This window comes from Apostichopus japonicus, chromosome 17 (assembly GCF_037975245.1).
Source record: "Apostichopus japonicus isolate 1M-3 chromosome 17, ASM3797524v1, whole genome shotgun sequence".
NCBI lineage: Eukaryota > Metazoa > Echinodermata > Holothuroidea > Aspidochirotida > Stichopodidae > Apostichopus > Apostichopus japonicus.
In genome coordinates, this window is record NC_092577.1 from 37,136,568 (window position 1) to 37,163,591 (window position 27,024).

General features: G+C 37.6%; 1 protein-coding gene across 1 annotated transcript; it reads left to right on the forward strand.

Annotated features, from left to right (window-relative positions):
- Positions 1–2,952: 2,952 nt before the first annotated feature.
- On the forward strand, positions 2,953–27,024 carry LOC139954887 (peroxisomal acyl-coenzyme A oxidase 1-like). The gene is made up of 14 exons (XM_071954864.1): positions 2,953–3,491; positions 5,444–5,612; positions 9,198–9,358; positions 9,841–9,948; positions 10,229–10,348; positions 10,718–10,833; positions 12,640–12,809; positions 14,063–14,225; positions 15,647–15,837; positions 16,911–17,072; positions 19,732–19,837; positions 21,795–21,941; positions 22,330–22,536; positions 22,816–27,024. Exons 1-14 carry the CDS (start codon positions 3,332–3,334, stop codon positions 22,888–22,890), a joined length of 2,055 nt encoding a protein of 684 aa, XP_071810965.1. The 5' UTR covers positions 2,953–3,331; the 3' UTR covers positions 22,891–27,024.

The following is a 27,024-nucleotide window of genomic DNA, read 5'->3' on the forward strand; positions in this document are numbered from 1 at the left end:
ATGAAAAATGATCTAACACAGCATGCAAGAGATGATCAACACAAGCGACATCATGCACAGCTTCATTGGATAATATAATATCTTATGAAAAATGATCTAACACAGCATGCAAGAGATGATCAACACAAGCGACATCATGCACAGCTTCATTGAATAATATAATATCTGATGAAAAGTGATCTAACACAGCATGCAAGAGATAATCAACACAAGAGACATCATGCACAGCTTCATTGGATAATATAATATCTGATGAAAAGTGATCTAACACAGCATGCAAGAGATGATCAACACAAGCGACATCATGCACAGCTTCATTGGATAATATAATATCTGATGAAAAATGATCTAACACAGCATGCAAGAGATGATCAACACAAGCGACATCATGCACAGCTTCATTGGATAATATAATATCTGATGAAAAATGATCTAACACAGCATGCAAGAGATGATTAACACAAGCGACATCATGCACAGCTTCGTTGAATAATATAATATCTGATGAAAAATGATCTAACACAGCATGCAAGAGATGATCAACACAAGCGACATCATGCACAGCTTCGTTGAATAATATAATATCTGATGAAAAATGATCTAACACAGCATGCAAGAGATGATCAGCACAAGCGACATCATGCACAGCTTCATTGGATAATATAATATCTGATGAAAAATGATCTAACACAGCATGCAAGAGATGATCAACACAAGCGACATCATGCACAGCTTCATTGAATAATATAATATCTGATGAAAAATGATCTAACACAGCATGCAAGAGATGATCAACACAAGCGACATCATGCACAGCTTTATTGAATAATATAATATCTGATGAAAAATGATCTAACACAGCATGCAAGAGATGATCAACACAGGCGACATCATGCACAGCTTCATTGGATAATATAATATCTGATGAAAAATGATCTAACACAGCATGCAAGAGATGATCAACACAAGCGACATCATGCACAGCTTCATTGAATAATATAATATCTTATGAAAAATGATCTAACACAGCATGCAAGAGATGATCAACACAAGCGACATCATGCACAGCTTCATTGAATAATATAATATCTTATGAAAAATGATCTAACACAGCATGCAAGAGATGATCAACACAAGCGACATCATGCAGAAACATTGAGATCATTTTGTGTTTTAAATACCGTGCACAGAAAATCTCATATATTTTATGAATTCTGCAGAAACGATGAAAGAGACCCATTTAGGAATGACATGCAAATTTCACCAGGAGGCTTAGTAAATGTTTGATTTCTTTATTACTTTGTATATATTATATATATTTCTACACAGCCTGTCAGTATTCTATTAACTACTGTGAAAACAGGCTTTAATTTTTACCAGGCTCCCTAGCCCAACCGGCCACCGGGCATTGCCCAAATACCTGTGAGGCCAGTCCGCCACTGTCTCTATTTAACAACAAATATCCAACATGTTCGTTTAACAAAACATTTGCAGTATAGTTTACAATAGTCTTCTAAATAACAATTTCAGATACGAAAGAAAGGATGAGGCAGAATGACGGAAGACAGGGCTTTTATGTGTGGAAACGTTACCCAGGAGGACACGAGTTTTACAATTTCTAGGTAGACACTCGCATTATCTAAACGTTACCCAGGAGGACATGAGTTTTACAATTTCTAGGCAGGCACTCGCATTATCTAAACGTTACCCAGGAGGACATGAGTGTGACAATTTCTAGGTAGAAACTCGCATTATCTTTTGATGCTTGATTTAATGCCAATTGTGAAGTAGTAATGAAAGTGAGACGAATATGGCGTCGCCACTGGCTCCCGGACCACATTAACCACAACATACAACACAACAAAGAACAGTATAATCATTATGCAACTGATATATGACAAGTACGGCAAGTATTGCCGTATGGAAACTGTATACACACAAAAGTTGGAAGTGGGATACTGCGCAAAACAAAGTCTGATACAGAGGCAAGTTCACACCCAGTTAACAAAAACAAGAAAGACTTGAGGAATTAATCGCTCTATAGAAGGCATACAATACTACTCAATTTAATTCTGACTTATCATGTAATATATCCGTGATACTCACATATTGCAAATACAGGCAATGTTTTGTTTCTGTTAGTTTCAATCATTAAATGCAGTGGCGTAGCCAGGATTTTTTCAGTTGGGGGGGCGCACTGGGGGGCTTGACCATTTCCTGGGAGGGCGTCTTGTTACTATCTAAGCGGAGCGCCACCATGATGGCGCGCAGCGTATCGAAAAATGTTAGCTAAAAAAGCCTCCTAGATCATCGGAAATGACACTTCCCAGGCCTTGTAAGCATGGGCGTCAATCCGATTTGAAACGTGGGGGGGGGGGGGACGTAATCGATTCGAGTATTCCGGCCGCAAGTACTATCTAAGCGGAGCGCCACCATCAGTTGGCGAGCAGCGTACCAAGAAAATTTCAGATTGCAATACCTGCCAGATCGCTGGAAATGGCACTTGCCAGGCTGGATAGCAGCCATCTAGTTGCGTGATTTCGGGAGAAAATGACAATTTCGTCACTCAGGAAATCTGCAATAAAGTTCATGCGGCCTTAATTTTTGGTGGATTATTTCTGTTATTAGTGATTCCAATTGACATGAACATTAGAACCCACCGCAAGTTGACAAATGATGCGGCGAACTGGAGACCCCAGCCCCATTTTGCCCTATTTTTCAGGATAGAATACCCCTCTTGTTCGAACCCATGACAACTAACAATCTGTGAATAAATTTACTTCAAAATGGGCACATTATAAGGAGACTACTCCTTAATATTCTCAACATTAGATGGACCAATAACAATTGGTTATCAAACGATGAGCTCTACAATGAAACCAACCAAACACCTTTGGTCATCCATAGTCGCACATAGAAGATTTAGATTTTTCGGTCATGTAGCAAGACTCAAGGAGGACGCTCCAGCAAAGGTTGCTTTAAGAGAAGCATACTGCTAAACCAGTAGGAAGGCCGTGACTACCTTGCTTGGAAAAATAAAGTCGCAATTTAAAAACGTAAACATTAACAATTTCGAGGAAGCAATAAACCTTGCACAATATCGAGATACGTAACGGAGGTTAATCAATGAGCATGTCGGATAGACGAGACTAAACTTACTACTTACTACTATCTCCTCATTTACATAGTCGGTCCATGCTCCTTATCAATTTCTATGATATATATTATGTACATACCGATGGTGCCTTTTTAGTAGTAAGTAAACAGAAGGGAAATTGTCTTTGGTGAGCAGACGACATATGTACGTACGACACTAGTCCCTTCAATCACAATGCCTGCAAGTAAAGACATTAATGTTGATTCTAGTTTAGATGAATCTAAGATGAATCCCGATATTGCAAGGGAGAGAAGAAAGGCCGAATTTGATCCTATCGATCTAACTTACGTCCTGGACAGGGGAAAAGACAGGACGGAACTAAGAAGACGTACCGGTAAGTTTTGATTTTTCATTATTAAGCTAGAGTAGGCCTAGTCTAGTGCTAGTACTCGCGTTAGTGCAATTAGGGCCTAACGTTAGGCCAAAGAAAAGCTAAGTTAAGCTAAGTAAGGATAGGGCATAACACCATGCATGGCCAACAGGATAGGCCTTCAGCCTGGCTACAAATCCAATATACTAATATAGACCTAACTTACTCTAGAGAAGGACTCAACCATCGACTTGTACATAAATATGTAGGTTTCAATACACAGTGAGAAAACTTGCCAACCTTCCAGGGTCATGAAATGTGCTGCCCAGGAATTAACAATATGGACATAACCTTTGTATTTGTAACTTCAATGTGATTTTGTTTCACATACTACAGAACACCCACTATACAAGAGACATAAACCGTAAATCTGAGAATGATTTCTTAGGTTTGGATGATACTGATGGTTGAAATTTACATTGGCTTGATCTGCATGGACCCTTACTGCAGTTAGTTTTTGAAGATCTTCAGAGCCTGGGAAATTGATTATGGATCTGAACTCATAATCATGTTATATGCTTCTGTCTATAGATGTAGCCTAGCCTAGGCCAACAGCCTAGGTTTGCTACAGACATTTCAGCTTTGTTTCGTTATTTGGTTTATCACTTCACGTATAAACACATAGATTCAACATAACATAAATTGTAGTTACAGAAATTATATACATAAGGTGAAAGGAAATGCACAGAAACCTGACGGACTTGAAGATTTACACTCCTGTATACAATATACAAAAACATTGAAAATAAGTACAACTAGGAAGACTATAGCAGAAAAGAGACAGCTAGGTTTAAACCACAAAGTAGAAAAATGGAAAACCACCCAAAACTCCCATTAACCCCGTCTCTCCTTCCCCAGCCATGAAAATTTAACAGCGAGTTGATATGAAGTGACATGCAAATTACATTTTACAAGATCAATCCAAGTACAGCAATGAAAACAAGAATTATAATTTCAGTTGAATATGGTTAACGGTTTGAAAATGTGGTAAATTCAATCCACGTACAAATACATTTATGAAAGTCTTACCTAAAGTTCTGTTTACTGTTGAGTGTTGATTCCACCAGGACTTCCCCAGGCAGCTATACAATGCAGACATTAGTTGGTAGTACTTAGAATACAAATACATGGGGTATGATGAATTTTTCTTGAAATCACATTCCTGCTACTTTCTGGATAATATCACATTAAACTGCAGTGTGATCCCACAGTACTGTATGAAAGCATTGTTATAGAAAAAAGAGCTTCTGCATCCTGGTCATGAAACAGCTTGCATCCGGAGTACACAATTGTTTTAAGAACACTCTCACAAGTCAACAAGCATCGCATAGGAATACATCATTGTTAAAATAACATGAATGTTTTTCACTCCTCAAAAGGAACCACACTTTATCTCTCAGTGGTTGTTTGACAACAGTGTATTGTACAGTATATACACGGTGCAATGTTTTTATTTCTACATGAGTGCCCTACTGAAGTAAAAAGATTGTTTGGTTTGGTTTGGTGTTTTTTTTTAAAACAAAACATTAACATTTACTGTAGGCCCGGATTGAGAAGCCTAATGTCATCAGTTTCACTGTATCTAGGACAATTATCTACAGACTGAATTTAAATGTTTACTATCTTGAAAACTGGAAACAAAATAGAGAAATGCATCCTGTCAGTTGGCATTCAACTTTTACTTCTTGTTTTAGTTGCATTGTGGCATATCAATGTTCAAATTTCTGCAAATTAAAGTCATCCTTTAAACAGAGATTTTAATACAATGGACTGGTTCCCAGACCCTGTCTGCTTCAAACCTGTTATCTGGCATTAGAACATCGCATAGGCTATCAAGCGTGTTTTTTGAGGTCCTAAGACTAGAAACATAACCATAGAGGATTATGCTTGATCATTTGTCGTTTTATTCGGAGCAGAATCAATGGTTTTCGATGACCCTCAGTTCAAGAAAGAAGAGATTGCTTTCATGGACCAAGTAGAACGGTTTAATTACAGCATCAAACAGGAGCTGGTAGCCGTAAAGAAAATCAGAGAACTTGGCTGGAATGCAGTCGACAACAGAGAAGAGGTTCAGTGGCTTAGAAGGTATTTCAGTTCTAGAAACCACTTTAACTTCTTATCTAACAAATTATTTAGACCATTTGAGTTGTATTGTAATTTAGTTTAGCTTAGTATTTCCCGAGATTTAGGGTGTCAACAGAAGCTCATTTGAAACCATTCATACATATGATGGTCGCTGCTTGCATGAAGTCTTATATTTTTGATGAGTAATAAAGAATAACATAGGTGTGGAATTGTCGTAGTCATTCCTTCACCCGGGACTACCATTTAACATCCGTCCAGTGTCCAGGCTGGAGTATACACCTCAGTATCGGACTATACTTGGAGTTATTACAGGAGGTGAAGGCATATCATTACAGGAGTGCAGCCAATCCAAACCATGGAAGACTTCCTTCAACAAAACTTTTTTTAATAGGTTGGTAGAATCTGGTTCCTGGTGTGGTTTGAACCCTGTAACCTACAGGTTGTGAGGTTGATCCGCATCAATACCCTAGTAACTACTATACTGGTGTAGTATACTGGTGTAGTATACTGGTGTAGTAAATGGGTTGAAAGTGGTAGTAAGTCTTATAATAAGGAGTAACATTATTTGGCATTCATCATTATTTACTCATTATATTAATATATGTAGTACTGTATTTTGCTGAAGACCTCTAATTTGCAGGGATAGTTTCTAGCTGTCAAATTGGCATTCATGATCTACAGATATGTAACCCATCATTCATTAGGCAGACTTTAATAAAGCCAAAATCTTGTCATATTGAAATTTATCCTTCTGTTGAAATTAAATTGCAAACTCAGTACTCACTAGTTCAATTTACTTTCAAAACCATAGAGTTCTGTACTGTACAGTGTACAGTTTGTACCTGTACGAGTGTATAATCTAGTACCAGTAGTATTGACAGCTTTGTCTGTGTGTTTGGTGAAAACACAACATGCAGCACAACTGCACGTACATCTTCCCAATCAAGTGCATTGCAAACATAGTTAATTAGCTCCAGGGGTTAGGATATTATGGACTTGTATTCTGTCAGACATGACTCTGTGTTTTAACCTTCAGTTCTGAATCTTTTACTTGTAAAATCCATGAGCTGCTGGTGCTGTGTGCATACAGTTCATCTAATCAGTAGGGCGGTATCAACTGCTTTTATATGAACACACAGAGATTACAGCAATTGAGTTTTATAATCTCATTTTAGTGGCCGCTTAAAAGTCCAAGGTTCAGGCTCTAACTACTCTAGATTACTACAGTGTAGAGGCATCATAGAAGAAATCTAAATTTGATAACCAGTGATAAGATCTGAAATTAATGATGTTGGATATCATCAAAATGTACTGCATAGTGCTTCACATGAGAATATGTTTCAGTTTGCATCAGGTATGACCATAATTTACACTACTTCATTCATAATCATGGATGTAAGAGACTGACTTCGGTCAGCTTGCGGCTTTGATTAGGCAATGAGGCTTCTTCGTGAGTTCCTGCTTGCAGGAGGATCTAAAATACATGTCATACATACATACATATACATTGATGTATATAACGGGAATATTTTAGTGTTCAAATTTGTGTACAATATTGACAATCTCACTGACCTTTGTCTTGCATAGAACACTATACTTCCCATGTACAACACTATTATGTTTCTTTGCACTTATACTGTACCATTACCATTTTCCAACGCAATACTATATATGGATTATGCTCTGCATAGTATATGATTAACATTTTGAATATTACATTGTCCTATTTATAAATGTTATCATTTATACTGGAATAAAGAAATTGGAAACATGAAGGTGCATGACGAGAATTAGTAGTCCATTAACCATAGGTTGCATTTTTTCAGCTCTCTTGACCTCAACTTACTGAAACTTTATCTCTCCTGCAAACAAACTGGTGAGTTTGGAAGAGTTGATTTGTTCACACCTTGCCATGTCTGCCTTGATCTGATAATGATTTGGCTACTACTGTAGCTGTGTGATGAGTTGCATAATAGATGAATAGGCAGCTCAACTAAGGTGCGAAAAGATGGGACTGATCACTCAGCTAACCAACTGGAAAAAACCTGCCGCTCAGTACAAACGGCAGGTTTTTGGATGCTACCTATAGCTAATGGACATTTTCGCTGCATATGAATAGTTTTTGTTAGTTATTAATAATGTAGGATGGTTACAGAACTTATTAAATGTTAGGACTGTACGACAATGATGTCCATGGCCTATACACTTAGAAACTGAAAAGGAATGGAACCCTTATCAATATTCATAGGCTTAGCACAATATATCAGAAGTGATAAAGACTGTACCATTACTGTTTAGTACACTCCATCAAACAGAAAGAAATATGATTGTTGCCATTTTGTTGGGGTACTAGCATATACAGTAGGAAAACTTGGTATTCACATGTAACATTATTAAGATGGCTTTCTTGTAGTGCTTTAGTCTTGTGTGTAAGATTATAGCCAGGGACAAACAAATTAGATGTTAGACGAATGGCAGTATAAATAATAGTAATAATAAATAATGGAAGTACTGAACATACTGTCAGTCTGACATAGTGATACACAGTCTACCAGTCTTAAAGGGGACATGTTTCTCCTCATGTCATCACGAGAATACAGTATGACTGCTGTATCCAATACAAATGAGAGTGTACTGGATGGTTGATATTTATACATGTATTCTTCTACAGAGAATACAGTATGACTGCTGTATCCAATACAAATGAGAGTGTACTGGATGGTTGATATTTATACATGTATTCTTCTACAGAGAATACAGCATGACTGCTGTATCCAATACAAATGAGAGTGTACTGGATGGTTGATATGTATACATGTATTCTTCTACAGAGAATACAGCATGACTGCTGTATCCATTACAAATGAGAGTGTACTGGATGGTTGATATTTATACATGTATTCTTCTACAGAGAATACAGCATGACTGCTGTATCCATTACAAATGAGAGTGTACTGGATGGTTGATATTTATACATGTATTCTTCTACAGAGAATACAGCATGACTGCTGTATCCAATACAAATGAGAGTGTACTGGATGGTTGATATGTATACATGTATTCTTCTACAGAGAATACAGCATGACTGCTGTATCCAATACAAAGAGAGTGTACTGGACGGTTGATATTTATACATGTATTCTTCTACAGAGAATACAGCATGACTGCTGTATCCAATACAAATGAGAGTGTACTGGACGGTTGATATTTATACATGTTTACTTCTCCAGAGAATACAGCATGACTGCTGTATCCAATACAAATGAGAGTGTACTGGATGGTTGATATTTATACATGTTTACTTCTACAGAGGATATAATGTAGTGTTCAGACTTAAGTGTATCATTTTTGTAGGCTCTGAAGTTTATCTATTTTAATGTACTATAGATGTGTTTAAGTGCTATGCATCTTTGCACTTGTGTAGCAGTCTGCCCAGTTTGCATAGCAGTTTGCAATGTAGTACTGTATTCCCAGCTACTGTACAATTTAACATTCTGTGATTCTGGTTGGGTACATATTATTTCAGAGATGCTAAATGCTACTACATCTGAAATCATCCTCTTTGTTAATATTTCACAACTATAGTGCCATCCATGGAGCAGAGGAGACAACCATGTCCCTCCACATGTCCATGTTTATGCAGTCGGTCTCTTTCCAAATGACAGAGGAACAACAGAAAAAGTGGCTGGCTGCTATAACCAACTACACAATAATAGGAACCTATGCACAAACTGAACTCGGACATGGTAAGGTTACATACTGTACTGAAGTACAGCTGACTGATTTACTATTAAGAAACTGTTGTGGAAGTTAAACATTGCCTTGAAACTGAGGATAATGATTGTGTTGTGGGAAAGCTAGCAGTTACGTTAATTAATTTCTCAATGTGTGAGTGTTATATCACTCCCAGTATTCACTGTCTATATTAGACTACATACAATTCAATGATAAGTTGCAGCCAAATGGATTGATCCAGCTACTGTAAATGATGTGTACATAGCAGATTTCTTGGTGTGATTGAGTCACCAGCATTCAGTCATGTCTTGATTCGTTAAAACCCTTGTCAGGATGACAAACCAATCCTAATGCACTGTATAATGTGGTTGTATAATTTGTGGAAGCTTCCATCCATTATCACACATTATCTTATGTTTCACACTGACGGTCAGTCGCCATGGTTACAGTATATACTTTATGTACAGTTAATGTGATTTACATTGCATCACAGGGACATACCTGAGGGGCCTGGAGACCACAGCCACCTACGACCCTTCAACTCAAGAATTTGTGCTACACAGCCCAACACTGACCTCTCTGAAATGGTGGCCTGGAAACTGTAAGTTTTTCATGTTATCCATTGGGAAAGCTAATATCAACATTTAGCTAAACCCATTGTGTAGTTAGGAATTAGTTGTTATGATTTAATATTTCAAACAGACTGTTCAGAAATATTTCATGCATGATAACACTTGCACAAAATATAACAGAAGTAGAATGACAGATAATGTTAACAATGTATTGCTCACAGATAAAGCAGTACAATGTCATCAAATACTTTTCATCTATATAATCCTTTTGTCATACTTCATAAAAAACAAATCTGTCTCTTTAATTAGTGGGAAAAATTGTGACTCATGCTGTGGTCGCTGCAAGACTCATCACCAGAGGTAAGGACTATGGTACTCACATGTTCATGGTCCAGCTAAGGAGTATGAAGGACCATGGCTCTCTACCAGGTGAGTACTAATAGGGTTCTCCATTCTATGCTGTACTCTCTACCAGGTGAGTACTTATAGGATACTCCATTCTATGCTGTACTCTCTACCAGGTGAGTACTTATAGGATACTCCATTCTATGCTGTACTTTCTACCAGGTGAGTACTTATAGGATACTCCATCCTATGCTGTACTCTCTACCAGGTGAGTACTTATAGGATACTCCATCCTATGCTGTACTCTCTACCAGGTGAGTACTTATAGGATACTCCATCGTATGCTGTACTCTCTACCAGGTGAGTACTTATAGCATACTCCAGCTAAAGGGTACACATACTGATATTATGCATTTTATTTGTATTTATGTCTCTATTTATATGTGTATCCAGGTATTGAGCTAGGAGATATTGGACCAAAACTCGGCTATGCTAACGTTGACAACGGTTTCTTGAGAATGGACCATGTCAGAATTCCACGGGATCAAATGTGTATGAGGTTTTCACAGGTTTGTTTTAGTTGTTACCATAAGTCTATCGATATATTTTACATAAAAGAGTGCTACTAGAAGTCATTTAATTAAAATGTGCATATGTTTTGTTACATTACACTTCCAAATTTATTGCAATCATTTAAATGCCCATTTTTTATCAAGAATTGAAAACAATTATTGAAAGGTTAATATCTAAATTGGGTAAGAAAAAATTGTGTCAACTTTTCTCACAAAGTTTATCTAGATGGATATATATATGTATACATACACATCTATAAACATACATACACATATATATGTATATACTTACATCTTCTCTACTTTACCCAGAGAATTCTTCGTAAGCAGCCCGAAAAAACAAATAATACTAAAAGTCAGCATGCTTTGTATCACTGACTGGTAAAAACGTACAGGAATAGTGTTGTAGACTTTAAATAACCTTAAGGTTTTACAGCTTTTACAAGCTTGCCATCAAAGATTGATTCAGTTATTAAAGATCAATGAAGTTATTTTTTTTATTTTGACACTTTTAGTCGGTAGTCTAAGCCAGTTTTCTTGCAATTCTGAGCATCCACTCTGAGTGGTGGAGATCTAGTGGGTCATCCATGGCTCAGTCTTCATGAAAGATCCTTTGTCACAGTGATATAAGTTTGTAGACCACTACCTTATAGGTATATCTTAACCTAAGCCATAAGTGAAACAATATAATGGAGACTGGGGTTTATATATTGTCTGTTCCACTGTAGGTTAACCCTGATGGTAAAGCCATAAGTGAAACAATATAATGGAGACAGGGGTTTATTTATTGTCTGTTCCACTGTAGGTTAACCCTGATGGTAAAGCCATAAGTGAAACAATATAATGGAGACTGGGGTTTATTTATTGTCTGTTCCACTGTAGGTTAACCCTGATGGTAAAGTCATAAGTGAAAAAATATAATGGAGACTGGGGTTTATTTATTGTCTGTTCCACTGTAGGTTAACCCTGATGGTAAAGTCATAAGTGAAAAAATATAATGGAGACTGGGGTTTATTTATTGTCTGTTCCACTGTAGGTTAACCCTGATGGTAGAGCCATAAGTGAACAATATAATGGAGACTGGGGTTTATATATTGTCTGTTCCACTGTAGGTTAACCCTGATGGTAAAGCCATAAGTGAAACAATATAATAGAGACAGGGGTTTATTTATTGTCTGTTCCACTGTAGGTTAACCCTGATGGTAAAGCCATAAGTGAAACAATATAATGGAGTCTGGGGTTTATATATTGTCTGTTCCACTGTAGGTTAACCCTGATGGTAAAGCCATAAGTGAAACAATATTATGGAGACAGGGGTTTATTTATTGTCTGTTCCACTGTAGGTGAACCCTGATGGTAAAGCCATAAGTGAAACAATATAATGGAGACAGGGGTTTATCTATTGTCTGTTCCACTGTAGGTTAACCCTGATGGTAAAGCCATAAGTGAAACAATATAATGGAGACTTTGGTTTATTTATTGTCTGTTCCACTGTAGGTTAACCCTGATGGTAAAGCCATAGGTGAAACAATATAATGGAGACTGGGATTTATATATTGTCTGTTCAACTGTAGGTTAACCCTGATGGTAAAGCCATAAGTGAAACAATATAATGGAGACGGGTTTATTTATTGTCTGTTCCACTGTAGGTGAACCCTGATGATAAAGCCATAAGTGAAAAAATATAATGGAGACTGGGGTTTATTTATTGTCTGTTCCACTGTAGGTGAATCTTGATGGTAAAGCCATAAGTGAAACAATATAATGGAGACTGGGGTTTATTTATTGTCTGTTCCACTGTAGGTGAATCCTGATGGTACTTATAATGCTCCTCCTCACTCCAAACTGGGGTACAGTAGCATGGTACAGATCAGAAGTGGATTGATATTCTACGCTGGCTTTGGTCTTTCCAAGGGCGCCACCATTGCAACTCGCTACAGTGCTGTACGTCGGCAGTCTGAACTTATCCCAGGGTGAGTTTTTATGTTTTGTTCTGTTGGGGTTTGATTATATTTATATATTATACATATATTAAAGTCAAGGTCCTCAAACTTTTTACATCCACGGACACCTGGAAGAATGAAGAAATCTCCCGACTGTAATATAGAATTTGTATCTACGGCTCCTGCCAAACCCTTTGTGTAATCTCATTCTTTTCAGTCAACCAACTTTGATAGTATATCAGATGAAAATTTCTGAAGAAAAACTAAAATGAAACAGCTCCCTTAAAGAATATCAAGCAACACTATTAAATCACCTGATTGTACTTTGCAATCACCTTATTGCATTTTCCAATCACCTCTTGTATTGTATTATCCAATCACCTTATTGTATCATCCTGTCACATGACTACATTGTCCAATCAGGTAACTTTATTTTGTCTGTAATGCAGGAGACCTGAACCTCTCATCATGGACTACCAGAGTCAAGAAATGAAACTCTAATATTGTATTATCCAATCACCTTATTGTATCATCCTGTCACATGACTACATTGTCCAATCAGGTAACTTTATTTTGTCTGTAATGCAGGAGACCTGAACCTCTCATCATGGACTACCAGAGTCAAGAAATGAAACTCTAATATTGTATTATCCAATCACCTTATTGTATCATCCTGTCACATGACTACATTGTCCAATCAGCTAACTTTATTTTGTCTGTAATGCAGGAGACCAGAACCTCTCATCATGGACTACCAGAGTCAAGAAATGAAACTCTAATATTGTATTATCCAATCACCCTATTGTATCATCCTGTCACATGACTACATTGTCCAATCAGCTAACTTTATTTTGTCTGTAATGCAGGAGACCTGAACCTCTCATCATGGACTACCAGAGTCAACAGATGAAACTATAATATTGTATTATCCAATCACCTTATTGTATCATCCTGTCACATGACTACATTGTCCAATCAGGTAACTTTATTTTGTCTGTAATGCAGGAGACCTGAACCTCTCATCATGGACTACCAGAGTCAAGAAATGAAACTCTAATATTGTATTATCCAATCACCTTATTGTATCATCCTGTCACATGACTACATTGTCCAATCAGCTAACTTTATTTTGTCTGTAATGCATGAGACCTGAACCTCTCATCATGGACTACCAGAGTCAACAGATGAAACTCTAATATTGTATTATCCATTCACCTTATTGTATCATCCTGTCACATGACTACATTGTCCAATCAGCTAACTTTGTTTTGTCTGTAATGCAGGAGACCTGAACCTCTCATCATGGACTACCAGAGTCAACAGATGAAACTCTTCCCTCAGATCGCTACTGCCTATGCTTTTATTCTGACTGGATTTCAACTTGGTCAAGTCTTCCTTTCATACATAGCTGAGGCTAAAGAAGGTGACTTCAGTGCTCTTCCAGAGGTACATACCACAATTAACTCAAGACATTATAAACCATGCTGAGTACCATAGCTCAGAATTGTGTAATGCACCTTTATATATTAAAACCCTTAATGGAGAGCTAATTGGCCCTGCATCTGTGACATGGGCACTTACTGTACAGATGTCACATTACATCATTCACAATGGACAGCTAATTGGCCTTGCATCTGTGACACAGGCACTTACAGTACAGATGTCACATTATATCATTCACAATTGACAGATAATTTTCCCTGCATCTGTGACACGGGCACTTACTGTACAGATGTCACATTTTATCATTCACAATTGACAGCTAATTGGCCTTGCATCTGTGACACGGGCACTAACTGTACGGATGTCACATTACATCATTCACAATGGACTGCTAATTGGCCCTGCATCTGTGACATGGGCACTAACTGTACAGATGTCACATTATATCATTCACAATGGACAGCTTAGTGGCCCTGCATCTGTGACACGGGCACTTACTGTACAGATGTCACATTATATCATTCACAATGGACAGCTTAGAGGCCCTGCATCTGTGACATGGGCACTTACTGTACAGATGTCACATATCATTCACAATGGACAGCTTAGTGGCCCTGCATCTGTGACACAGGCACTTACAGTACAGATGTCACATTATATCATTCACAATGGACAGCTTAGAGGCCCTGCATCTGTGACATGGGCACTTACTGTACAGAGGTCACATTACATCATTCACAATGGACAGCTAATTGGCCTTGCATCTGTGACACAATGTATTTTCCTTGACTACTTCACTTCAAATTGATAAGAAATATTGCAAATTTAAGGATTGATTTTTTTACATTACGATTGCTAAAATGACGAAAAGTGTTTGCAAATTTTGTTAGAATTGAACTTATTCTGTAATTATTCAATAGTTATCATTCATTCAGTTGAGGAATCTATTTAGGTGTTTTGGTTTTGTCAATTAGAATCTCTCCATATTTGAGTATTTTTCAGTATTTTTCAGTAGTCTTGGTGAAATATGCTGACAAGTACAAATGGCTGCTGCAAAATTGCCAAGAGAAGCTAGAAGATTGTTGTTGAATAATTGAGAAGAAAGAATGATAGTTTTAATCAAAATATTGTGCTTCATACTCTTCTAGAAAGGTAGGAATTACCACAGGGTTGGCAAAGATGTGAGACATCTAAATCAGGGTTTGTGGGAAATTCATGATCCCAACAGGATTTCACCATGCAAAACAAGTAGTGAAAGATATATAGAGAGCAGACAGTTGTTTATCAAACCCATATATACAGTATGAAACAGATCATAAAGAGTGTTGGAATTCCTTTTTATTTGTACCCTACTCAGTCAGTTTTCAAACAAAAGCAGGGACTTGACAGTTGCATGCATTCCTTTATCTCTACTTTCTTGTCAGCTTCATAGCACATCTGCTGGTTTGAAGGCCTTCTCCACCGAATCTACTAGAGGCGGGCTAGAGGTCTTAAGGATGTCATGCGGGGGTCACGGTTTCTCCTCGGCGAGTGCATTCCCAGAGATTTATGGTGTCTTTGCACCAGCTTGCACCTATGAAGGAGAAAACACAGTCATGTTACTGCAGACTGCTAGGTATTAACACAGTTAGGCAAACAATCGTATATATTCACAAGCAAGGAGGCTTCAAGTGATAGGTGCTGAAAAATTTAGCTACATTGCTGATGGGCCATTGATACTCTTTTGTCGATTTCCTTTACCCTTATTATGTTGATGCCCTAACCTGAACCTATGACACAAGAAAAGTCAGGTTACTGCAGACTGCTAGATTGCATGCAGTGGCATTGTTGCCCCTTAGTCTGCACCTTGTCAAGGATGAATGGGCTTTCTTTCACCAGTCTGCAATTTAAACACATATCACGCATTGTTGCCCCTTAGTCTGCACCTTGTCAAGGATGAATGGGCTTTCTTTCACCAGTCTGCAAGTTAAACACATATCACGCATTGTTGCCCCTTAGTCTGCACCTTGTCAAGGATGAATGGGCTTTCTTTCACCAGTCTGCAAGTTAAACACATATCAAGGTGAACATATTGTCAAGTTGCATTAAACTGATGGGCTAAAACTTGTCTCACTTGTCCAATCTTTGTCTAATTCAGTGTAGTGTCTCTTATGGATGACCAGGGGGAGGAGAAGGGACAGGGTTTTAACAGCATACAATGGCAGGTACAGGTAGTCATGGCAGGCCCCTTGTATTTTTTTCTGTAGAGAACTAAGCTAATTTAGCTAAATTAACTTTGGTCATAACAAGAACACGATGGACATATTATTAGTATGTTTCATATGGTTGCATTCCTAACATTTTATGGATGCTTTCTTGTGCACCAGGTTTTTGTACTTTCTGTATCTTCTGATGCTTTCCTCCCCCACACCGCCCCCCCCAATTCCCTGCACCACTTCCTTCCAGAAATCCACTATCTATCACTATCTTAGCCGACCTATTTTTCAGAAGAGGGTGATTTGAATTGCTTCATCTGACTCTCTATTAAGGACGTGTGTGAAGAATGACGCTTGTGCACACATCAAACTTTATTAATCTATATGTCATAGAGGAATTACTTTTCACCGGTCATTCTGATCCACTGGTAATAATTTTTATATATGTACAAAGTTGCTTTATCATTAATATATCTCTAATTTCTTTTTGTAGGTTTCTTGTTAAGTCTGTACGGCAGGCATTTAAGGGTGCTAAGCTGACCCCCTTCATGTCGTACCTGTTACTGAACCAACATGAGAGATGCAGAGCATCCAAACCAGAGGACTTTATGAACATGGAAACTCTTCTGCAAGCTTACAAACACAGAGCCAGAAGGTAAACATTCCTGTCAAAGATGTTGTGATTATGATTGAATTCATGAAAACACAGGTAGAGAAGAAACTTTATGTTCAAGTATTGTGTGTGATTGCACTCCCTTGATCTTGTTTGTTCAAGTGTTATGTGTGAATGCATTCCTTTGATCTTGTTTGTTCAAGTATTATGTGTGATTGCACTCCTTTGATCTTGCTCGTTCAAGTATTGTGTGTGATTGCACTCCCTTGATCTTGTTTGTTCAAGTATTGTGTGTGAGTGCACTCCTTTGATCTTGTTTGTTCAAGTATTGTGTGTGATTGCACTCCTTTGATCTTGTTTGTTCAAGTATTGTGTGTGATTACACTCCCTTGATCTTGTTTGTTCAAGTGTTATGTGTGAATGCATTCCTTTGATCTTGTTTGTTCAAGTATTATGTGTGATTGTACTCCTTTGATCTTGCTCGTTCAAGTATTGTGTGTGATTGCACTCCCTTGATCTTGTTTGTTCAAGTATTGTGTGTGAGTGCACTCCTTTGATCTTGTTTGTTCAAGTATTGTGTGTGATTGCACTCCTTTGATCTTGTTTGTTCAAGTATTGTGTGAGATTGCACTCCTTTGATCTTGTTTGTTCAAGTATTGTGTGTTCAAGTATTGTGTGTGATTGCACTCCTTTGATTTTGTTTGTTCAAGTATTGTGTGAAATTGCACTCCTTTGATCTTGTTTGTTCAAGTATTGTGTGAGATTGCACTCCTTTGATCTTGTTTGTTCAAGTATTATGTGTGATTGCACTCCTTTGATTTTGTTTGTTCAAGTATTGTGTGAGATTGCACTCCTTTGATCTTGTTTGTTCAAGTATTGTGTGAGATTGCACTCCTTTGATCTTGTTTGTTCAAGTATTGTGTGTTCAAGTATTGTGTGTGATTGCACTCCTTTGATTTTGTTTGTTCAAGTATTGTGTGAGATTGCACTCCTTTGATCTTGTTTGTTCAAGTATTGTGTGTGATTGCACTCCTTTGATTTTGTTTGTTCAAGTATTGTGTGAGATTGCACTCCTTTGATCTTGTTTGTTCAAGTATTGTGTGAGATTGCACTCCTTTGATCTTGTTTGTTCAAGTATTATGTGTGATTGCACTCTCTTGATCTTGTTTGTTCAAGTATTATGTGTGATTGCACTCCTTTGATTTTGTTTGTTCAAGTATTGTGTGAGATTGCACTCCTTTGATCTTGTTTGTTCAAGTATTGTGTGTGATTGCACTCCCTTGATCTTGTTTGTTCAAGTATTATGTGTGATTGCACTCCCTTGATCATATTTGTTCAAGTATTGTGTGTGATTGCATTCCTTTGATCTTGTTTGTTCAAGTATTGTGTGTGAATGCACTCCCTTGATCTTGTTTGTTCAAGTATTGTGTGAGATTGCACTCCTTTGATCTTGTTTGTTCAAGTATTATGTGTGATTGCACTCCTTTGATTTTGTTTGTTCAAGTATTGTGTGAGATTGCACTCCTTTGATCTTGTTTGTTCAAGTATTGTGTGTGATTGCACTCCCTTGATCTTGTTTGTTCAAGTATTAAGTGTGATTGCACTCCCTTGATCATATTTGTTCAAGTATTGTGTGTGATTGCACTCCTTTGATCTTGTTTGTTCAAGTATTGTGTGTGAATGCACTCCCTTGATCTTGTTTGTTCAAGTATTGTGTGTGAATGCACTCCTTTGATCTTGTTTGTTCAAGTATTGTGTGTGAGTGCACTCCCTTGATCTTGTTTGTTCAAGTATTGTGTGTGATTGCACTCCTTTGATCTTGTTTGTTCAAGTATTGTGTGAGATTGCACTCCCTTGATCTTGTTTGTTCAAGTATTGTGTGAGATTGCACTCCTTTGATCTTGTTTGTTCAAGTATTGTGTGTGATTACACTCCCTTGATCTTGTTTGTTCAAGTATTGTGTGAGATTGCACTCCTTTGAACTTGTTTGTTCAAGTTTTGTGTCAGATTGCACTCCCTTGATCTTGTTTGTTCAAGTATTGTGTGTGAATGCACTCCCTTGATCTTGTTTGTTCAAGTATTGTGTGTGATTGCACTCCCTTGATCTTGTTTGTTCAAGTATTGTGTGTGATTGCACTCCTTTGATCTTGTTTGTTCAAGTATTGTGTGTGATTGCACTCCTTTGATCTTGTTTGTTCAAGTATTGTGTGTGATTACACTCCCTTGATCTTGTTTGTTCAAGTATTGTGTGAGATTGCACTCCTTTGAACTTGTTTGTTCAAGTTTTGTGTCAGATTGCACTCCCTTGATCTTGTTTGTTCAAGTATTGTGTGTGAATGCACTCCCTTGATCTTGTTTGTTCAAGTATTGTGTGTGATTGCACTCCCTTGATCTTGTTTGTTCAAGTATTGTGTGTGATTGCACTCCTTTGATCTTGTTTGTTCAAGTATTGTGTGTGATTGCACTCCTTTGATCTTGTTTGTTCAAGTATTGTGTGAGATTGCACTCCTTTGATCTTGTTTGTTCAAGTATTGTGTGTGAGTGCACTCCTTTGATCTTGCTCGTTCAAGTATTGTGTGTGATTACACTCCCTTGATCTTGTATAATGTATCTGTCTTTGGATTATATCTCACACTGTGTGGCCAATCACAGGAGAGTTTAGTGGATAGAATGCTGTTATTTAATCTTGTTATCTCTGTAGAATGGTGACCCAGGCTGGGAGGAACCTAGAAGCAGATCTGAAGGCTGGAAAGATCAACGCCATAGCCTGGAACAACAACCATCTGCACCTTCTCTCAGCCTCAACTGTAAGTAGCCAATCCGTGACCAGGCAAATACCCCTGGACGATTACCCCCCAGACAATAATAGGAGCACACAGTGGAGAACACAGGGGAGTACATGAGGAGTATGTAGGGGAGTACATAGGGGAAGGGGAATACATCAGGGTGAACATAGGGGAATACTTAGGGGTATACACAGGGTAATAAAGAGGGAGCACACAGTGGAGTACACAGGGGAGTACATGAGGAGTATGTAGGGGAGTACATAGGGGAATACATCAGGGTGAACATAGGGGAATACTTAGGGGTATACACAGGGTAATAAAGAGGGAGCACACAGTGGAGTACACAGGGGAGTACATGAGGAGTATGTAGGGGAGTACATAGGGGAATACATCGGGGAATACATAGGGGAATACTTAGGGGTATACACAGGGTAATAAAGAGGGAGCACACAGTGGAGTACACAGGGGAGTACATGAGGAGTATGTAGGGGAGTACATAGGGGAATACATCAGGGTGAACATAGGGGAATACTTAGGGGTATACACAGGGTAATAAAGAGGGAGCACACAGTGGAGTACACAGGTGAGTACATGAGGAGTATGTAGGGGAGTACATAGGGGAATACATCAGGGTGAACATAGGGGAATACTTAGGGGTATACACAGGGTAATAAAGAGGGAGCACACAGTGGAGTACACAGGGGAGTACATGAGGAGTATGTAGGGGAGTACATAGGGGAATACATCGGGGAATACATAGGGGTATACACAGGGTAATAAAGAGGGAGCACACAGTGGAGTACATAGGGAAGTACATTGGGGAGTGCATAGGTAGTACTCAGGGAAATACATAGGAGAGTACATAGGGAAGTACATCAGGAGCACACAGTGGAGTACACAGGGAAAATACATAGGGATTACATAGTGAATATACAGGGGATACATAGGGAGTACATAGGGGAATGCATAGGGAGTACATAGGGGATTTCATAATGGAGTACAACAGGGAGTACAACAGGAAATACATAGGGAAGTACATATGATAAAAAGCAGAGTTATGTCCTAGATATACACTCTTAGCAAACGTACCAATCATTATTCAAAATGTGATATCTTTCGAACAATCTAAGATACCTTTCTTTTCACAAAAAGGAACTAAATGAAGCAAATAAAAATTAATTTGGTTATTTCTGTACTTCTCTAAATTTTGAAATCCAGCAAAAACTTTGTATATCATATAGTATTAAGCACACACAGAAAGTTGCAAACCTTCAGACTTTGACAGGATCATTTGAAATGAAACTTGATGAGTCACACCAGACTTGACCTACACTGTTAAAGGATTTTAGTTAAGCAGCAAAAAAAAATACAGATTTAGGATATTCAAGCTAAAAAGTGGATGTGTGTACAATGCATTGAATAGTATGTGTGTCACCACTCAGATATGTGAGTGCTATTGAGGCCACTTTGTTGCATTAGTGTAAAGAAGTATTTGAAAATACAAGCATCTAAGCATTACTTAGTGGTTTTATCATTCCATGCACAGGGCAGGACCAGACATAGTCAGTACATGTCTTTCCCCTCCCCCACAACTGTATATCTCCTCTACTTAGGAGTAAATACCGTGGTTGCAGGACCAGACATAGTCAGTACATGTCTCTCCCCTCCCCCACAACTGTATATCTCCTCTACTTAGGAGTAAATACCGTGGTTGCAGGACCAGACATAGTCAGTACATGTCTTTCCCCTCCCCCACAACTGTATATCTCCTCTACTTAGGAGTAAATACCGTGGTTGCAGGACCAGACATAGTCAGTACATGTCTCTCCCCTCCCCCACAACTGTATATCTCCTCTACTTAGGAGTAAATACCGTGGTTGCAGGACCAGACATAGTCAGTACATGTCTCTCCCCTCCCCTACAACTGTGTATCTCCTCTACTTAGGAGTAAATACCGTGGTTGTTGTTTCATCACCAGGCTCACTGTCACTTGTTCGTTGTGGACAGTTTCAACAAAGCTGTAGAAGCTATCCAGTGTGAGGATAGAACCAGACGCATCCTCCGAGTACTGGTGCAGTTTTATGCTCTCGATGGTATCCTGAAGAACAAAGGAGAATTCCTTGAGGTTAGTCACTAGACCTTTTTTAAGACATCATTGTTTTGCTGACAGTTTGTGATATTCTTTTATTCAGACTGGAAAAGGTATCATGTATTGCTTTGCTTTTACAAATAAACACTTCTAATTGTAAGGTAAAAGTGAAACAAGAAATAAACAACAACAGATAAACATGAAAAGAAGAAGGGAAGTTTAATAGGTACTAATGGTTCACCTTGAACATGTTGGCTGTTAATTCCTATCAAATATTAATGCAGAACATGCTTAAGAAATGCTACATGTGAACATGCTTGATATATTGCAACAATATTTAACCTAATTATCCCAGACCTCGTTAATTGCTTCAATTATACATTTCTTGTCATTTATTACTTTGAACTTTTGCGCCTTTCCACAGAGTGGATTCATCACTGTTGACCAGCTGGATCTCGTAAGTAAGCAGTTCATCTCTCTATTGGCGGTGATTCGTCCTAATGCTGTAGCTCTCGTGGATGCTTTTGACTTCCGTGACTTGAAGCTGGGTTCTGTTCTTGGTCGCTATGATGGTAACGTCTACGAGAATCTCTACAAGTGGGCAAAGTCTGCACCACTCAACAAAAAAGATGTAAGTTCTTATCAACCTGCCCTAAGAATTGTTTTTTGTGAGTACTTCTTTCCATAGTTGAGAGATATAATTTGTTTGCATTGCATTGCTTTCAGCTATTTTACAAATTGTCTGTTTAAAACATTGATTATCGTTTAAACTCCTTTCAAAGATGCTCTCTCATTAACCTCCTGCCTCCGCCATTTCTTCCCCTTCCTTTCTATGTTGTATTATTTGATTCATATTTGGTAATTTCTAATGATCATAATTATCTCTCCTGTTTCTTCCTCTCTTCCTTAGGTTCCTGATGCTTACGATCTTCACATTAAGCCATTTTTAGAGGAGAATCAGAGACGAGTCCAGTCCAGGCTTTGAGGGGTTCTTATTTCTTGAGTCTTCTTTGACAGTACTAAATTTAATCAAATTCATCCATTTAATTCTAATCAAAGCTATGCAATTATTTAATGCATCATGGAAATGCAAATCTTGGCTGATTTAATTTGTAATCTTTTGCATAATATACTGCCTTCAATGTTTGTGTGCTACTTCATAATTCCCCCAAATATATTCTCAGGATTTTGACCACAAAACAATTGAAATTTTTTCTACAAATCTTTAAGCATCAAACCAAAGCCATTGAAAGAAGAAATACAAAAGTTGTCATCGTTTTGATTCTTCATTTTGTTTAAGTAAATTCAGCACATATTTGTTTCTTGAGTCATTTTACGTATGTTTTCTTTATAATTAAAATAATTTTCATGAAATGAAGGTTAGGGGGCGGGGGGTCATTGTTTATTTCCAGTCCTTAGTTCATTGTCCCATAATTTCTTTATTCTGGATTGCTTTATTCTGCTGGATCTTCTAGAGTGCTGGTATAGATTAAATTTATCATCTAACAGACTTGTGAATGGTTAATAATTAGGGGTGGGGGTGATTGTTTATTTCCAGTCCTTAGTTCATTGTCCCATAATTTCTTTCTTCTGGATTGCTTTATTCTGCTGGATCTTCTAGAGTGCTGGTATAGATTAAATTTATCATCTAACAGACTTGTGAATGGTTAGTCATTAGGGGTGGGGGTGATTGTTTATTTCCAGTCCTCAGTTCATTGTCCCATAATTTCTTTATTCTCTGCTGCATCTTCTAGAGTGCTGGTAGAGATTCAGTTTATCATCTAACAGACTTGTGAATGGTTAGTCATTAGGGGGGGGGGGGGGTGTGATTGTTTATTTCCAGTCCTTAGTTCATTGTCCCATAATTTCTTTATTCTCTGCTGGATCTTCTAGAGTGCTGGTATAGATTAAATTTATCATCTAACAGACTTGTGAATGGTTAATAATTAGGGGGGGAGGGTGATTGTTTATTTCCAGTCCTTAGTTCATTGTCCCATAATTTCTTTATTCTGCTGGATCTTCTAGAGTGCTGGTACAGATTCAGTTTATCATCTTACAGACTTTTGAATGGTTAATACTTCTGTTTTTTAAAGACTTTACAATAATTTAAGATATATGTCAACATTAAGTTTTAGTAAATGTTGTTGTCATTGAAAGTCTTAAACCTTATCAATATACCATATTTTGGTAATAAGTAATAGACAGTGTACCATAAACTGAAACTATTCTATCTAATAATGCCTGGAAATTTTATTTGCTGATTTGCCATTAGCATCACAGAATCTTTCTTTGAAGCATTAGACGTATAGCTTTTTACAGCCTAGAGCCATCAGAAATATAAACAGTTTTGAAATATCTAGATGCAATTTACGTCAGATGAAGCAGTTCATATCTACATCCTACAACTTAAATATCATATTGAGACTTTGTATTAATTTAAACTAGTAGATAATGGGGTTTTTTTTTGGGGGGGGGGGTTGGGGGGCACACTGTCCTATTTAGATTCTCGATTCTCTCTTGATATAGTAAATTAGAAATGGTCTTACCTGTTTGACAGAAATTGAAAATGGCATAACTTTGAGTACTTGTTTTGTATAATTGTACATCTCATCTTTCTTACATCTCTTTATACAAAAGATTTAAAATGTTTTTATGAAACATATTATTGTCATATAATAGAACATGCATAAAACTTACATTTTAAGTTAACCTGAAACACGATTGGGAAAAAATTAATAGAGCAAAATGAACAAACAAACCCATTTTTATAGCTTTCCTGTTATTTACATTATATTTATATTTTACAGTATATCATGAATAAGCAGATATTATTGGGGTTGTAGTAAAACAGAGAAAAGGAAAATATGGGATTAAGAATAGTGTAATTATTCATATTTTCTGGATGAGTGCAACAAGGGGCCCCAGTCCCATGGAGCCAGACCTGGCTATTGAAACCTCTGCCATGAGGTCAACCAAAGGTCACAGGTCAAAGTTGGTGAAATCTTATTCAAACCATAGTGTCATTGCTTGTTCAAAATTCATTTAATAATTTCCCAATTTACTTTTTTCTTTATTTGTGTAGAATCATGATCAATATAATTTATTTTACAATATTTTAATGATGCTGCTGTCTGTGATATAGGCTGCAATATAGAAAAAACTTATCAAAAATTATAAAAGGTATTCAAGCCCAAGTCATTTCCATAGCCTCGTTAATAGATCTCTTAATTAGGTAGAAGAAAAAGCTTTTATTTTATGCATGTTACCCTGGCAATTTGTAAAAAAATTATAAAATATGTAGGTATCAAATTTGACTATATTTACTTGTTTTTAAAGATCAACCATATGGAAGTAGTGGTTTTCCATGAAGACAACTACATTATATCAAAATATAGAGATGTCTATTTATGTCATACAGTTTAGTTACATATCACAATTGAATTATAATCTTTGATGTCAAAATTCATATTTAAAATAAAAGACCGTACAAATTGAAAGCTTCAAATTTATTAGCTAATAAAAAGAATATGAAATCATTTTTAGTTTATTTTTGTGTATTCATGTTGTTATCAAATAATTAATAATGTGTAAATTCTGATGGATGGAGGGGGGGGGGGGGAGTTCTGCTGGGTCTTGGCTCTATCGTCATCAGCTCCAGGTGGACTGCATGGATTCTGATGATGGGGTGGGGGGGTGTCTTGGCTCTATCCTCAACAGCTCCAGGTGGATGGGGGTAGGGTCTTGGCTCTATACTCAAAAGCTCCAGGTGGATGGGGGGGTCTTGGCTCTATCATCAACAGCTCCAGGTGGATGGGGTGGGGGGGGGGTCTTGGCTCTATCCTCAAAAGCTCCAGGTGGACTGTATAAAAGTTTGTTGACCACGTCTTTAAAAGGCATAGCTGGTTTATCGACATCCTCCAATCCGTCCAAGTTTATGTTACATTGCATGTTTTCACTTGCACCTTTCCATTGATGTAATGCACATTGTAGTATTTTATTTATCGATTCGGTAAAACTTGATAAACCTAGCAATTTGGACAAGGAATTTGCCCTTTTCGCAAAAATTCCTAAGCGCTCACGTGACTGCAGGTCACCATGTGACGTACATGTGCGGAGGCGTTTCAGGAAAAAATAGTCTGACAAGCTATTTACTTCAGCACTAACACTACGCCGATATGACACCGTCATACTGTTAAAATCAAAGTGCCAACGAATTGTGTAGTAGGAGGTTGCAAAAACACTTATCAAAACCGAAATCTAAAGGTAGTCAGTATACTGACTAGATATAGGCCCCAAATGATAGCACGCTGTAATTGCTAGAAGTTTTCAAAAAGTACTTTCCTGGAAGACTTTACTCTCTAAATTGTTCTCACACAGTTTTAAGAAACACAAGATGACTGTTGTTCTTTACCGTTGTGTTCTCTTCGCGAAGACAAGCGCGCTTGTGTATCTGCTTTTTTGGAGTTGTGACTTTCTGAAAGCCTTCATTAGCAGCGAGGATGAAACATACCCAAAGCTTTATATTTCGTTGATTCGATTAATATTGCATCCACTGAGTGGAAACTAAATGCAAACAAGATTAATTTCAACAACAAATGAAGAGATACCCAAGATGTCGTCATATTTCACAAGATAGGCCTTTCAACTGCGGCAAGACCTCAATATCGTAAGCTACAGTATTTATACACGGCCTTTAATAGCAGCGAATCTTACGAAATATGACCAAACGTTTAGGTAGTTTTTTAACCATCATTTACTTGTAACTGAAGAATTGCTACCCAAAACGAGTTAACAAATGTGTGAACAATTCTAACAACCATTTCTTTTCATGTAGCTGCATGTTTATTGGAAGAGTGAAGTTAATAAATGGTTCTTCTTCATACCGTGAGAAGTACGTCAGTGGAAAGTCCATTGTTGTTTCGCGTTCGCGGTACACGCCGCAGAATGACGTCACACGGTGATGTGTACGTTTATGAGCATTTACGCATCACGTTTCTGGTCAGTGAGAATCTGCTAACTGTGACCCCAAATTTCTCTAAATTACTGTCTCTTTCGACCCAACAGGAACCCAAGTACTGTTTGTGTACCAAAATACTTAAGTATGAGCCCCCCTCCCCCC

Coding starts and splice junctions, on each gene's coding strand:
- LOC139954887 (XM_071954864.1), top strand. CDS start 3,332: ATGCCTGCAAGTAAAGACATTAATGTTGATTCTAGTTTAGATGAATCT. Junction 9,359..9,840: donor ACAAACTGAACTCGGACATG/GTAAGGTTACAT, acceptor ATTGCATCACAG/GGACATACCTGAGGGGCCTG. Junction 12,810..14,062: donor CAGTCTGAACTTATCCCAGG/GTGAGTTTTTAT, acceptor TCTGTAATGCAG/GAGACCTGAACCTCTCATCA.